The sequence below is a fragment of the Acipenser ruthenus genome, chromosome 24, assembly GCF_902713425.1.
Source record: "Acipenser ruthenus chromosome 24, fAciRut3.2 maternal haplotype, whole genome shotgun sequence".
Lineage (NCBI taxonomy): Eukaryota > Metazoa > Chordata > Actinopteri > Acipenseriformes > Acipenseridae > Acipenser > Acipenser ruthenus.
Genome location: NC_081212.1, coordinates 20,282,823 through 20,299,754, shown reverse-complemented (window position 1 = coordinate 20,299,754; position 16,932 = coordinate 20,282,823). Strand labels below are relative to the sequence as shown.

Below are 16,932 nucleotides of genomic sequence, written 5' to 3'. Positions count from 1 at the left end.
TGAAAGCTATTCTCCAAGACAAAATATTTCTTAAACAACCACATTGCTAATTGTTATATAAAACCCATTATATAAATTCTACCCACCACCCCTACTTTTGCTATATATTAACCTTGATTTGGCACAAGTAGGCAGTTACCTCTTCAGTATTAGCATTGGCGTGCTACTTTCCATGATCCTATGGAAAAGGTGCACACCTTATGTTAAATGTGTATTTAATGCAAGTGGCTTCTGGGAGTTAAGAGTTCTTGTATTTGCTTTTCTTCACCAATAACTTAGAAAAAATACCATTCCCATTTACCATAATGTGTGCATGTTTAATATAGGACAATATGAGAGTTATGAAATGATAGAAATGTCTGTTTGGTAAGATTTGCAATAATTACTTTGTTACCTTTAAGTACTTTAGGCTGAGAAATGCTCCCAAGCTTTAGAGGTAATGGACCCACAAAATACCTTTCTATTAAACTGCTACAAAATATATGTTAAAATAAGTATTTTTTTGTAGATTTGCAGTGCGATACGGAATTGTGAGTTTGGACTGTCTTTTTTGCATTGTTTTGGTTTCCACAGATGTTATTGAAATACATTTTACATACTGTACTGATAATCTTTGGGCTCCTTGACACTTGAAGCAATTCCTTCTTTCAGCAGTCCCTGTAAAGAAATACAGAGCAGATAGCAGCTAATTATAAACGGGAGCCAACCTCTTTGATAAACTCAGGCCTCCAGAATGTTCTAGATTCAAGAAACCCTGGACACAATCTTGCAGCAAACTTTGTTACAGTTCTTGTGGGTTAATGAGTTGTAATTACAGTACACTTAAAAATCAGCACCAGCATTAACAGTTGCATTGCTAGTGTTTTTTGTGGGGGGAAAGAAATGTAAATACAGATAATAAAAACTCATCAAAGCATATTATTTTAAAGTTGACATGGAGGGTTCTTCTGGCAGACTCTGGTTTTTTTTCAAATGTGCCACATTGTTTAGTCTTTAGGTTACTCCAGAATTCCCTGCCTAGAAACAGTTGATATTGTATGCCTATGAACACTTTTTCATCAGTCTTCATTTGCATTTGAATTTCAGTTCATATTAGAAATGTAACTGGTAGTACATGGTATATACAAGACTCTTAATACACAGCAGTTGGAGCTATTCCAGGGTTTACAATGAGTTCAGATCCCTATGTTACTAGTGGCGTGTCTGTGAACAAACCATAAACATACAGGATCTGATATCACTGTTAAACCCTGTTCAAACAACAGCAATGCACTGCTGTTATCAAAACCTGGTAGTAAAACACAAAAGGGGGTAAGTAAATTATTATGCAATGACAATGTCTGCAATAATGACAACACAATAAACAAAGAAAACATTATATATTTTAACAGCTTAATTACCATAATCCATCTGGGTGATTTCTAATGTAATTTTGTTCTCTATTAGATATCTATTATCTGTTCTCAGAGCCGTGAAGATTTACCACCTGAGCCCCTGTGGAAGTTATTTTGACTGCAGCTCTGTTTCGTAAGTACTCTCTAATTTCAGTTTTAAACTTGCCGGTTATATATTTTAGTTAAAATGTTGCAAACTCGTGCATAACCTCTGTTTCCCCAACACCCCATTTCAAGCATTGCCCACAACTACAATAAAAGTTCAGAACAAAATAGTCCCGCATTCACAGCGTTCAAAATAAACCTGACCTTGAGCACTTAGTATGTCAACACAATAAAAAGCAGAAAATCACTGCAGAACAAGTACAGTACATGCTGTAACATTAAATCAAACTTGTGTCGGCACTGGAAGCCACTGAGTATTATTCATAGTTTACCATAAACATTAACTCAACCTCGTAGCTACAGCAACAAAAGAATGAGGAATAATGAGAAGGAACCGATTGAAATGCATCTATACAGATACCAGAGTAACCTGAACTTCACACTAATCAGCACTGCATTATTCAACATATCTCTTTGATGAATCTTGGAACACCCTCTTCTGGAAAGGGTTTCTGAGTAAGAAATGAACTGTAAGTTCTTCCCCAATTATTCCACATTTCTGAGATAATGAAGTCTAACAATATACCTGTCATATAAATATAGCTGTTAATTATTAAAACAGGGCTATGCCTAACATTTTAATGAGAGACATATTTTTATTAAATGCTTAGACTCGTCTCCGAGCGGTCAATAGTACCCTCTGACTCCACACCACAATAAACAAAATGGCGGGCCAGACACAGCATCACATATTTCTCTGAGTGAATACTTTAATAAAACAGATATCAACTACAGTTTTTCATCTTATAGCGGAAAACTGCTCCACTTGGATTGAAAGTGACTCAAAAAAGCAATAAAGTCCACTGTTTATCACTTTTTCTAGCATCACGAATTGATAGTATTTAGATTGGTTGCCATCAAATAAATATCTGTATAGGCATGTCTGATGAAGCTCAACCACTTTTATAAAACATTCCTTTTATTTGCTTAATTATAGACTGATGGTCATTTTCCTGTGGGTGCCAAAAACAGGACATAAAATATGCAACAATGACATGTCTATCTTTTATCCTGCTTTGAAGTAGAAGTGGTGAAGCAATACCATTAGGCTTGTCAAGATGGAGAATGATTAACTGGATAGGTGATAGCTTTTAAAAGAAAGACTCATTCAATGTAACCGGATGGGGGACGGATTTAATTCCACTAATAGAATGACCTGTTTCCCAATACTATTTACTTCTTCATGACGATCCTTTTCTTCCTTGGCAAACCTGGACATATGGTTTGTGTTGACTATTAATTAAGAGCAAAGGTTTGTATTCAAGCAAAACCTAGAGCTCAGAGAGATGAGGTAAAGACTAACCTTTTTAATCAAGTGGTTTAAATGAGGCACCACTGGCTTGACAGAAAAAAATGTTGTGTAATATTAAAATGTTAACAACTCCTCGTTTTCAGATATCTGGTGTTAGCTGAACAGTGAGTCACCGAAAAATTGTGTCTGCAAATGAATACGGCACGATGAAACATAGAAATTCCATTCCAATATCAAACTGGGGCTGCAAAAGTATACAAAAGTTACCGCGTTTTTGTACAGTTGTTATTTATAAATGAATGCAACAACCTCCATCATTTCCCTGACAGTATAATATAAATTGACAGAATTTAAGTTCTGCCTACATATTCTTTTTTCTGCAGTCAGTGATTTAAAACCTGCCTCTCAGGTCCTTCGCACTGGACACTCATTAGGTAACTTTCACCATCAGCGTGAGTCCCAATTGAAATCTATTTAATTTCTGTCTGCTGCTCATGGAAATGAACAATCCTGATTTCAAATTGCTTTCAAGTTTTTTTTTAAAACTCAATTTGGGTCTCTCTGAATCTGGGGCCACTGTCTTTTTTAGAAGAGAAGCTTTCATGTGCGTATAAATCTGTTAGGGTGGGTATGATTCACTCATACTTCTGCCCAGCACAAGTGGATTTTGAAGGTTAAGATAAAAGCACATACAGGTCACTAAATCGGATCGGTGGATCAAATACAATACAATACAATACAATACAATACAATACAATACAATACAATACAATACAATACAATACAATACAATACAATACAATACCCAAGATGCATGGTGATCACATCAGATTAGCATTCAAGTGTTACAGTGAACCCCCCCTACCTCCCTTTCACAATCAGTATAATCGTTTCCGCTTTTTAACGTTTGCCCTGATTCAACTGCACACAACGCTACACAGCATGCTTCCCAACATGTACACACAGCATGGAAAAATACCAGTCAAATCATACAGTGCGAGGATAACAAGCTCATTAGTTTAAGCACTAGACACTTCAACAGAGTAATTCATCTTTGGCTTTGAGGAATACTGATCCAATTAGGAGGCAGTAGAACTGCCCACTGATCAAAGCAGGGTAAACAAAATCTGTAATGGCCAGCATGAACGTAGGGTTTTTGTTTGTGTCTGTTTGACAGCTTAGAAGCAGGGTTACCTTTAAAAGACTTCAGTTGCTCTTGCAGATAGAAAGTGTTTCTCCTGTTTCCTATGTCAAGAGCACCTGACGTCATCTACCGCCCCGAAGCTACTTAACTTTTGAAAAGCCCACTGACAGATGGATTGCTACAATCTCTTTGTCCAAGCTGAATTAATAAACTATCCTCACCAGCTGACCTTTGAAGTTAAAGGATACTACATAAATAAACAAGACATGTCAGTAAGATACATACATGTATCCCCTTATAAATGTTAGAGGTATTAGAATAATTACCTACATCCAAAGCTTACAGAATCTCTTAAATGTCCATGCATAGTTCAAATGTTTTTTTCTATAGGTATATCCTTCAATCGTTCTGCCAATCACTGAGAAAGAAGTAGATCACCATGACAGAGTCACTGTGTTACTTTAACCTTGAACGTTTTATTTTTAATACAATTTCATATTGTTCTCATTTTTCTGTAAATTAAAATGGACATTTAACCCGTGTTTTGTACAGTTGCATTAATGTATTGTTTTTGTTCACTCTAACTGCTAGAGTGTTTGTTTCACTTTCACGGTATGAAGTATTTTGTTTGCATAATTTGCATGTGCAAATTATTATAGTGCAAGATAGTGCACTATAATGTTGAATAAAACATTTCTGCTTTTATTAAATACAACTGTCCCCCAATCTACAGTAGAGGGTGTTTCTTAAAATGTGTCTTTTTATTAAACTATGCCTTTTAATCAATGTACCCTGATTAATGCACATTTCCTGATATTAAAATACACATTAAATAAGCTACGAGGAAACAAGTTCTAAAATTAGAAAAAAGCATTAGCTGTCCATTAATGTTGCTAATGGTCGACTCGTGTGTGAGTTTCCTTTCACAGAGATGTACCCAATGTCCATGTTTTTTCAGGACAAAAACTAAAAGAAACATTACTTAGGATAACAATATAAACAAACAAAATAAAATGACTTATTTTACCAGTATATCTTCCCGAGTACCACGGTAAAACATCCTGCTCTTCACGTTCCAATAGGCACACAGGCAGTCTAAACGGACAAGCTGGAATTGATCAAACACAGAGCAGTTAGGCTTCCTCTTACTATGCAGCGCACTGTCTAAGCAGGGTTAACACCAAGATTGCTTGTTTTTGAAAAAGTATCCCAAACAAACCAGTATTCATATTATACAGCCCCACTTAATGGGACTGTAGCTAACTAAATCATTACATACATTTTACCTGTTTTGCAACTTGGTCTCAAATGTGCAGTTTTGAAAGAAACACATGTTATAGCAATTGTGTATTTTCATAAACAAATTTTCATTTCTTACTCTCAGGGAATCTGTCGCACTTTCTAGGTCATTTCACTTTGGAAATTATTGGCATGTCAGTCAATAGGGGAAGCAGATGGCTGGTTAAGGAAATGAGTGGAGAATTCACCCTCCAGGTAAAATTACCAAGGAAGTGCAACACTATCTGAAAGCATGGCTCACAAACAGAGATTTCATAACAGTGTAATAAAATAAAACAGCATTTTAAGACTTACAGTATTTGACAATTGTGCACAGATTAATGGAATTGTTTTGTTCGCTACAATCACTTCCAACAACCAACAACCAACAAGCAAAATACAATCTCAACAAAAAAAAAAAAAGAAAAAACTATCGTAAGATCACAGGATCTACACAAATGTATGTGTTTTGTTCAGTATGTTTTTTTATGTTTTTAAAGTTACCTTGTAGATGATTTTGTCCGCATTGTTTAGTATGCATGGCTTCCAATTTTCATCGGCTGTCTGTAAAGAAAAGAATTTCAAAGTTATCGATCTGCGGTGGGTTCTGTCCTGTTCATGTTCACAGTAGAGCCTCTGAGTAACTAACTTAACCTTGTAGTACATGACCTACATGTGAATGTGCTTAGTCTTCCTGTGTGAATCCGGTACAGTAATCCGTCGCATATCCGACTGCGGTGGGACCAGAGTAAGGGCGGATATGTAAAAAGTCGCATGAATGAATCCTGTTTTAAATACCATTATACACAGCTGTAACAATTACAATATTCACACAACTACTGTTTTGAGATTCAGATTTTATTAGGGAGCTCCCCTAAATCCCTTGTTTAGAAAGATACAGGGTATTAATGTCAGAGTAGCCATCTGCCGTGTGGATGCGTGCAGGAGATCGAGACGGAAGTTGAAGTGGATACGCCCCGCAGGCGAATATGATTTATTTATATATAAAGTGAACACACTGAACAGCTCACGTGACACTACCAGCAATGGCTGCGCACGGCGCACATACAACACAGTGTACGAAAACTTTGGCAGGATCTACAATCTGTGAACTAATCTTCTCCGTTCAATAATAAACTAACGTTGCTGAAGAGATTGATCATGGCGGACAAACGGTTAGGGCAGATACGTGATGGATTACTGAATTGGTGAAATACCAGTATTGATGTTTATGATACAACTGTCAATGCCTGGCAGGGGTGACACTGTCTGGAGAACTGCTTATCAAACTGGCACTAATCTGGAGTATTGCTTATCACATCGTGATTAAAGACTGTTCATTCTTATTAATGTTATTCTGTAATACTGTTGATACATGTCACGTTCATCAGCATTCCCATCATACTCATGGCTGACATTTTGAATTTGGAGCTGCGGAGGGGGGTGTATGTTACTGACATGCTTGTTCTTGCTCAGGAAATCTGCAATAAACAGTAATGATGAAGTGAGAGCTGAAGACCCGAATGTTTGCTGATACAGAAAACTGACACGTAATTGAATTGCTCAGAAGTTCAGAGTGCAGCACACTGATTTCCCAATGCATTAGGCTGAAAGCTTCCTTAACAGGAACTCAATGTACTTCTCCCAGGCAACTGGCAAATTGCTACACATTTATCCTACAGTTGCAAATCAAGGTCAAGTAGACAACAACAGCATTTCTGATGTATTAATCACTGAAAAGATCAGAGCTTTACCTGTAAACTGAGCTCTTCCAGTGTAACACCCATCGATAAAGGCTGCTCAGGGTCTGTAATCTGGGAAATAAAAAATATATATAACATATAGTAAACTTTCTCTGACAGAGAGTCTAAGTGTTTCCCACGATTATCCTTCCAATGTGCTGGTAACATGGCTGATTATTCTATGCGCTCAGAAAAAAAACCAACACAATTTGGTTACATTACCAAGTTTTAGCTATAGGGACACAAGTATCCTCCATTCCCTTGTCTGCATATTTAAGACTTTGGGTTGGATCATCCCCATAAAGCTACAAATCCCCAAGAAACATAGTTCAAGACAGCCTTGAGCTATTTAAATATGTTCATTTAAATGCCACAAGAGCTTCGCAATCACGTCACTTCACTTCTGTGTCCATCATCTGGCCCAACTGGTCCTTCAAACAGCATCAATGTTAATACAAAATAAATATGTAATAAAATACTAGCCAGTTTCCCTGTCCAACAGGAATGTATACAATAACACAAGCACATCATCATGTGACTCTTTTGAGGTATACTCACATCATCTTCATATCGGATATGAATGTTAGTTATTTTGACCTGCAGATTCTTTATGACCTGAGTAAGTAGCTTTTCTTGAAATGAATCCTTCTTCTCATCTTTAGGATTCTCTAAAAATAAAACAAAATCAGACAAAGCACTTTGATTCACGAAAAGCAGTTAAAAATACTGCAAATAATATTAATTGCTAAACAAATCTAGAATGAACAAATCTAAGGGGTAAAGCCCACTTCACAAGACAGTATAAACATAAATGCCAGTTTGAGAAGGAGCTAATAAGTACTATAGATACTACATATAGATATTGCACATACATACCTTGCTTGTGCTCACGTCGTTTAGATTTCTTAAAGTGTTTTTTATACTTTTTATGCTTACGTCCTTTTTAAAACGCAAGCATTAGGAAGAAAAAAAAGTTAGTAAAGAGGAAAGATACAGCCAAGCAAACAAGACAAAGATTTCAGAATGAAAAAGGAAATTATAATACTATGCATTCGACCACTGAAACAAGACCATCAAAACAACAGCATGCACTGTGTATACTATATTTGGTACATATCCATACTCATAGAATGCATAAAAGCTAGTTATATTACATTAGAGAAAAATATCTACATAAAATATAAGTGACTGCACTCATTCAATTATGTAACTTATTAAAACCAGAACAAACTCAAATCAATATTTAGAATGTTAAGCAGTATTCTTTTTTTATTGCAGCACTTGAAGAGGTACACTACCAAGCTGTCGGATTAATTTACTTCCCACACTGTAAAGTAAAATTTGAATGAAAACAGTGTGCCTAATTATTTTATTCTGGTTTTTCTCCCAAATTTAGAATGTCCAAATCACTGAAAACACAGCTAATCCCCACAGCAGCTCTGGGATTTTCTGTAGCGGGTTAAGGAGAAACAGCCCCATACCCTCCCTGGAGAACCCCCAGCAAAGATCAGCAACTTGGCACAGCCAGGACACAAAGTTGTGCTCCCCCGACTGCATGACTCACCCTGCACACCACACGGTCATGCCATTACCTGGGGAGCCCCTCTCGTATTATTTAAAAAACAGCAGCGGTGAGAAATTACCCCAATCAGTAGAAACAGACATATGTAGGGAAAGACACACAAACAGGTGTTTCTCATTCATTTGTGGATCTGCATTTGTTTTATCGGAATGATAAAATACAATTCAAAGCTGCTGCAGTATGTCCACTGTTTTGTCATTTCAAATCTTTTCACAAAACATACATTCAAACTTTAAAAGGTGCAGTGTCCAGTCAAAAGTACATCATGGAAAAACACATCTGTAGGTGAAAAACACCAAAATAAAAGTCGCTACATTTAAAAAATATATATTTCGTTATCTGAACAGAAGATAACCCTAAGACTAACCCTGAATCATTCAATGCACAGAGCAACTACTTCTAGGCGGTTTTTTCTATTCATGTGAGCAGCGATATTTCCCCTCAGGCATTACTGGCACATTGTTATTAAAAACCGGAAATTAATGGTGAAAATTTGTCTATAAAAGATGACATCATTCAAGGACATTTGCATTGGTTAAACACCAAGGCATCTGTTGTGTACACCATAATAAAACCCAAGTGGCTAATTGGTTTTCAAAATCTGGCTCTACATCAAATAGCATGTTGTGAAAAAACAATACAGCAACGGATCTAAGCGACACCGTCATAACATGAAAAACGTTATCTCATTTGTATATGTTTTTGTATTCATGCCTTTGTGGCACAATATTTTGCATAGAGCCAGGTCAGTGCAGTATAGTAGTCAACCTTGATAACTTACTATTTTTTTTTCTCAAATGTGTCCAGTCCATTTTTGGAAAACTTAACAAACAGTTTTTCATTAAGTGTGCTAGCGTTCCAATGAGACTGCCTCTTAGAATAAAAATCATCTCAAATGTGCAGTTTTGAAATATAGCAAAGAAATATATAATTTTGTAACTGTGGCAGGGCAGAAGACCTGCTGCTGTAAATAGTGTGTGTGTGAGAATGTAAGGTTGGCAGGAATGAGGTTAAATCTATCCCTGCCAGCAATCAAAGTTGTGGCCATTCCCCAATTAGGTAATTGGTGCTAATTGGGAGTGGCCACATATATATAAGGAAGGAGAAATCCTTTGTCTGTTGGTGGAGCTTTCTGTCTCTGGGTGTCTTTACAGCCTGGGCAGTGTAACACTGCAGTTACTGTCACAGTAACATATACAGCACTGCACTACTGTAGGTGGTCTTGCCTTTGCTCCTGTCATTAACCAGCCAGCTGCTTCTCCTACTGACTGAGTACCTGGAAGTAATGCAAGCCAAGCAAACACAGAACTTCCTTTAACCTAGTGTAGTATCAGATATCATTCTTTAAAATGAATATACTGTACATGTTTGCTGTTACAAGTGTCTCTTTCTCTTTCAAAACCTATATAGCGAATCATGATAGCCTGACAGGTAAGAGTTATGGAATTATTGTTAGCTACAACCACTTTCATCACACTTATTTGTATCAAAACTAAGTATTTATCCAGAGCCAACATCAAGGGTTTTACAGGTATTGATACATGTTTCAGATTTTTACTAAAAATATTAATAAATAACAAAGCCATAGTGTATTTGTAGGCATTTGTCTTGTTAATACACTACTGGTGTGCAGGTTGACTCAGATAAATGCTGATAACAGCCTTGGTACCTACCTGGCTTGACATCCTTATACACATAGCTTTCCAAATCGAATAAGAAGTCTCCAGTTTGAGTGCCTTCATCCCAGGGTAGCAAAAGGCAAGCAGCAAAAAACATCAGACTCAAGTTATGTTCAAAGTTAAGTTTCCCACCAGAAATTCAGATGGGAAGAAGATGGCATGGTGGTAAAAGCATGCATCATGCAAAGAAGCAAATAATTGAACTTAATTAACCATAAAAACGCATGACCCGGAACACGAGTGTGGTGCGCTTTACAGTATGTTTAAGAACTTCTAGCTTCAATTACAAAAGTTGATAAAATTCAGGCAAATGGGATTTAATGAAATTGTGGTATAAAATCATAGTATGGAACCAAAGAACTCTACCCCAGAAGAGGGTAATTTTATGGACATCCTTAGAGGTAGCGGAAGGATGAATGACAAAATGATGAAACGGGAAATAAAAGGCAGAATTACTGTAAATGTGCCTTTGTGTTCCTGGCAGACCTCTGTCAATATGTACACTGTACTGTATGATTGGATTCAGCAGCAACAAGAGCAATCTTAACCCTGAAATTGATCCTGATAGTAGGATTGCCTTTATCATAAGGTACTTTTTCATTTTTTCCCCCAAAGATCTGGGTTTTGCATATAGTAAACACTATGCCCACAGTGATATCACTTTCTACAGTTAGCAATGCATGTTTTCTGAATGCTGGTTCCCAAACAGTGTAATAATTTCCTGCCAAACAGCGACCATCAAGCATTTAACTTCCGGAACATGATAAAGGACAGCTAAATAAATCATTCTAATGAACTTGAACTGCAGTAATAAATAAACCACCATGTGATGTAACTGTTTCAGGCCTCCTGTCATTCTGATTCACATGATGAAAGTAGATTTCATCACGCTGTTTAACTTTTTCTCCCAATTTGAATATTATTTGGGGAATTCCTGATGTAATCTGAGCTCAGTACTTCATGTGCTCTGCAGCAAAGCAAACATCCAGGATTCAGTTTGCTTGAAATGATGGCATCATTTGTTTTAAAGGCATTGCAAAAACAAATAAACAGGACCTGTCTTTGGGTTAGTACTTAACTGTTACAGCTAAAATTCAAATCGATAGCACCTTAGATCACAGACATGCATAGCCGTTGAATGGCAGTGTAATACTTAGGTAATAACCAATGGTTCCTGACATTGTAACTACTGTGCAATTACATGGGAATGACCTTGTGAACAACATTACATGATCACACCATGGCATCTAATTACATGATCACACACATCTATTCCTACCATTTAAGAGCATAAAACGGTAGTTGGTAGTTACCCAATGACATGGTATCTAAAGTATTACCAAATGACCCATGAACTATGACAGAATAACAGCAGGTGTGGGGTCCACAAGTGTCTCTCCTGGTAATGGCGCTGCATGCTGGCTTAGGATGAAATCAGCTGGGTTGGTTCAACTCACCGTACCACAATGTCACCTACTAATGAGGTGCCATCCTCTGCATAACAGTGAACCTACTGACTCTGTGCCAAGCGCATACAGTGACCATCCCTATTCACAACGTTTTAATGTAGGAATTATTTAAGACTGTTAAAAGTTCTCCATCGTGATGCATGACAAAGTGGAGTTCAAAGAGAATTATTTCTATGTTGTTGTGTTGCCAGCAGGGGCCACCCTTTATACAGAGAGAATTCAAGTGAATTAAGACACATTGCAGGCTCTGTGCACCACTCACCGCATAAGCACTTTATTAAATGATAACACTTAACCATACCCTTTTAAAACGGATCATTAAAAATGTTCTGTCACACTACATCAAGCATTATCATCCTGGTTCATCTCAGGTAAAGAGAAGAAGTAGATGAATTGCAGATGCATCAATTAGTTAATGTACTTCAAGAAGCTGGCTTCAATTGTTTAGTTGTTGTGCATCACAGACGTGGCCAACTAATGTCCTCCAACTTGTCTCGGGTTTGGCATATTTATTGTTAAATGTCCTTGAGAATTTGTATATGAAAGCGCGTTGCATAGAGGATTTATACTGGACCCTGACACAACCGATAAAACAAGGGAGTGGGTGTACAGTATTTGTTAGCCTATTTGTTTTTCTATGGGTCTCTGATATATCGAGAGGGTGGTGTGTGTGTGTGTGTGTGTGTGTGTGTGTGTGTGTGTGTGTGTGTGTGTGTTATAAGGTTTGTTATCAATTCTTGCCCACACAACAGGCCCACAGCCTAATTTAGTGTTGGCGTATTTAGATGAACTGCCAGCTCATGATATAACCTTCAACCTGCTGACCGGTTTTGTTCTTGCCAATGTCATGTAGCAAGTTTTATCTTCAAAAACCATCTGCAATATTCTTTGAATACAAAGAGAATGCTATGCATCCTTGCAGAAATGACAAACAAACACTATGCACATTTCATAACAAAGAAACACCTTTGTCCTTTATCTTGTTTGTCACAGTCAAAACAACAGGTTTTTTGTATTGATTAAACTAAATCACTCTGACCACGATTATAGTGTGATTGAAAGTACCAAAACATCCCTGTTCCCTAGCAACGCAACCATTGTTGATAGTAAGGTATGGTGTGATCATGCAAGGTACTTTTCACTTAGGCACTTTTATTATCAAATCAAAAACATTTTCCACTAATGAAGTTTTTATCAATGTGTGCCCACACACAGAGCAATCATTCACAGTGCTTCTGTACTACAACAGTCAGAATATAAATAGAAAAACCTGCAGTAGTAGTTCTGTCTTACTGATAAAGTAGCAATTAACACATTGTTATCCACTCCTATTTATACATCTTAAACATTTTACATTTTACAAATTCTTAACACCTGGAGGTTTCAATAATTTACCTACACAAGGGGGAGTTCTGAAACCAAGGTCAGAGTGTAACTTTCAAACCCTGGTCATTCACTGGTGGAGTTTATTATGCTATTCATGCATCTTGAAGCTCCATGTCTTCTGAACCCTTAAACATCACTGCAGGGCTTAGTCATAATAAAAGATTATTACAGAACACAATGCAAGAATATTGAGCAGCTGTGCTGATCTATTTGAGAAAGCATATCTTGAACGGAAAGGCACAGTGCTTCCTTCTAAAACATATTTGCCAATAGTTGACCTCTAATGCCCCGGTTACATAAAAGTTGGTCCATGAACAGCTTTGGGATGACTGGCTGTAAAGATTCTTATCAGATGTAACTCTCACTTAGACCACATCACAAAGCCACCACACAACTGGGGGCGTATCAAGGTTGTAAATCAAATTGCAGCCATTAATATAATGTGAAAGCATAGCCACTGTTTTCTGTATTATTATTGTAGAACTTTATCAAATTAATGTTTGTTTCACCACTGTACAATTCTTATTAACATCACACCTCTAACTACAATGGAAGAATATTCTAAAGCACGTTTCTCGTCTGCAGTGGTAATGACTGGGAAACAAGGGACCTGTATCCAGGGCCAATGCTGATAAGGCTCAGAACACCGCAGTACTCAGATAGCAGTATTTACTGTGCTTAGAAATCCTCTGGATTTCCCTCCTAAATAGGCTTTGTCTGAATCAATGGCTTTATCAGATGAGATGCTGGTACATTATTCAAACCATTTCTTTACGTATTCAATACAAATCAATACATATTAAATAATACATAGAAGCATTGCACGTTATCTAACTGCATGGAAGAAAAAAAAACCCTGCTGTTTGTTTATAATCACATTTCCAAGAAAACACAGATAAAGGCATCAGCTAAAAGGTTTGTTGTCTTGACTCAGGGACCTATTCTCAAACAGTTTCAGTCCAGTCCGTAATTTACTTCCGGCTGGGAAAAAAATATGTAACCATTCGAACAAGCACGGACTGAAATGTATTCAGGAGCAAAGATGATGATGATTGTATCAAAAAGATTAATTAAGTATTAATGTGCCAGTAAATTCACAGCACCCCAGTGCAATTACTGGCGTGCTAATGATTTAGGAATATGGCCCATCGGGTAAAGGATGTAAACGTGTGAAATAAACAACACATACGTACGTGTTTCCCTCCTTTGTTTATAAAGTAATATGAAGGGGTAGCATTTTTAAAAAGCCACTTGTGATTCTTTGTGTAATACAGTACACAGTTGATGGACTGATAGGCACGGATACAGTGGAAAAACCCTAAGCCAGCAGATTTTTATTGATTCTGTCGATGAGCGATGGGGGTGACTTTGTGTCTCATCTTAGTGCGAGTCCAGGAACATTAAGGTAGTTTACTGCTCCGCTATCAGTGGCTGCAGCTGTGAGTTTGCAAAGTGAACAATAAATCAGCTTCAATGAATTGTGTTAAAAAATACCAATATTATCAGCTGTGCTGCATTTTCAAAGAGGGTAGGTGATGCAGAAGATGGCATTAATTCAGCATTAATTCCTGCACCTGACACCTCTGCGCTAAAAACATTGTGGTATGAAAGAACAGTGCAGAGATCCTTTAGTCTTGGGTTTACCTGGGATATTTATAGGTGTTTTGTCCAAATTGCTTGCAAGACGTTTTATTTCCAAAACTGTACTTAAAAAGAGAACTTGCTGGTGGTTTCAACGTCCTACCACTAATACCATTGGACTTAGCTTTACATAGAGAGAATGTCTCCAAAAAAAACAAAAAAAAACTGCTATTTTGAGCAGTAATCATTCTCCTGTGTTTTACAGAAAGCACCACTACAATCTAAGATACATTTCCTTTGCAAACCCGTGGCAATCTAAAGATATAGCGACATGTCAAGATACAACCCCACCCCCTACACCCTGTCTCCCATCCCCAAGATGCAACCAGTATAGGCTAGTAGGGTATTCTGGACAACTGGTTTAAAATGTACAATAGTAAAGACCATTTCTAATCAAGATTTACAGCATGTACATGGCTTTATTACAAATATCAGAACAAAAGAAAGGTGTAGAAAACAAATCATGAAAGGAAATGGTGAGAGTTGGTACTATAATGTAGATTTCCCATTGGTGTTCCAGTACAATAATTCCAATGTTGTGCCAGGTGGTGGTTTTTTGTTGTTGTTTTTATAGACGCCAGTAAAATTTAGATTAGAAATTACCCAAGTCTATTCGAATGCCCTAAAGAAAACAATGCTGTTCAGTGCTGTAACTGGAACACCCAAGGATTTATTGTAATACAATTTATTTTACAAATAATTCACAATGTATAGGTTAAATAATGCATTCACAGCACAGAAAGTTAGACTGACAGGACAGCATAGGAAAAGCTCACAAGCAGCCATCATATTACATGGTCTACCTTTCAAACGCACAACATACCTCTCGCTGCAGCCATCTGTAGGGCTTCTTCAATGCGCAGCAGTTCCTTCTGTTTGGCCTCCTGTAGGTATTTATCCTCTTTTGCTGCATCATATTTAATACCTGCCACAAATAATGATAAAGATCATTAACACATAACTTTTATTTAAAAAAAATACAAGGCTCAAGGCTTAGGGTGTATATCAAGGGTGAGGATTTGTTTAATTGTGTAAAGAAAGTACAATAACGAATTCAAATACAGCTGAAAAGAACAATGGGGTGCATTTTAATGATCCAGAGTGCCAGAGCTTAATATCATCATCTGTGTTAACCCTGCCAGGGTCCGTCCCCCCATGTGTAATTTATTGACAGACTTAAAGTCAGGTTAAAAAAAAATGTCATTATCATAGACCCATATCACATTAAAAAAAAACACACTTCGTACAAAGCCTTCAAAAGATACAGTACAAAGGGAACATTAGGAATTATTCTTTGTACAGAAATACAGGTAAATCATCCCCACGTCAGACAAGGGAAGACTTCTGTTCCAGGTGAGGCAGGTTCACTGAAATATCAATAACACCCTCATATGAACCATGATGAAAGAGACATGATGAGGTCTTTCTAGTTTACTGGAAAAGGATGCTTTCTTGAAAAACGTGTCTGTGTGAAACAGATACTATAAGGGTGACAGGTTACTGTGAGCTAAACTTCATATTGATTCTTTAATAACATGTTTAATATAATCCAGAATTGTTACTCTTAGCCTGGAATAAGATTTACTCAAATTAAATATAAATATTGTGCATGTTGGCACCCTGTTTTTTGCAATAATAATTTGTTACCACAAACTCATGATGGGTCTTGAGAATGTTCAAATAGTATTTAATGAATGTTCAAGCATATCTGCAAATGAATACTTAAAATGTTTTGGAAATGTTCATTTTTTTAATTGTCTGCAATTTAAAAGAATGCAGTGTTCCTACAATATTCAAATTCAATCACGACGGGTCACAATGCAGCACAGCGACTTCCTGTAGCAACAGACTGGCTGTGTGCAGCATGTTCACCTACAGGAAAGTATAGGAATAAACAAGACTGAAACTGCAGAGTTGGTAAACTCCTCTCCCTCACTCTTTTGAAAAACATGTTTATTTGTCTGGACAAGTCAGCAATTTGCCAAGAGAGCTAATGAGTTAGAGCGAGAAAGCTGAAAGCTAACTGGCTTCTTTGTGTTTGCCAAGGGGAGCAGGGTTGGCTGTCAGTTTATTCTTTGAGTTATTACTTTGTAGTGGAAGCATTTCTCAAAATATCAAGAAATGTTGCCTTGTACCTCTTTATTAATAGTCTGAACAGCTCTTTGTGCTCAGCTTGCCAACAGGTTTCCTAAAACTGTCC

General features: G+C 37.1%; 1 protein-coding gene across 9 annotated transcripts in view; it reads right to left on the bottom strand.

Annotated features, from left to right (window-relative positions):
• Window positions 1–16,932, bottom strand: part of LOC117429861 (intermembrane lipid transfer protein VPS13C-like) — a 104,379-nt gene that overhangs the window by 68,247 nt on the left and 19,200 nt on the right. For 6 of the 9 annotated variants that reach the window (XR_009308427.1, XM_058998629.1, XM_058998623.1 and 3 more), the window contains 8 exons: window positions 15,556–15,657; window positions 10,231–10,293; window positions 7,852–7,914; window positions 7,534–7,643; window positions 6,988–7,047; window positions 5,738–5,797; window positions 4,983–5,063; window positions 600–657 (listed from right to left, as the gene is read on the bottom strand). Coding sequence is in view for 8 of the 9 variants with exons in the window: in XM_058998629.1 (XP_058854612.1) it covers window positions 600–657; window positions 4,983–5,063; window positions 5,738–5,797; window positions 6,988–7,047; window positions 7,534–7,643; window positions 7,852–7,914; window positions 10,231–10,293; window positions 15,556–15,657 (597 nt within the window). In the remaining variant the exon portion in view is untranslated. The remainder of the gene's footprint in view (window positions 1–599; window positions 658–4,982; window positions 5,064–5,737; window positions 5,798–6,987; window positions 7,048–7,533; window positions 7,644–7,851; window positions 7,915–10,230; window positions 10,294–15,555; window positions 15,658–16,932) is intronic. The other 3 variants (XM_058998627.1, XM_058998628.1, XM_058998631.1) reach the window with 1 other exon arrangement.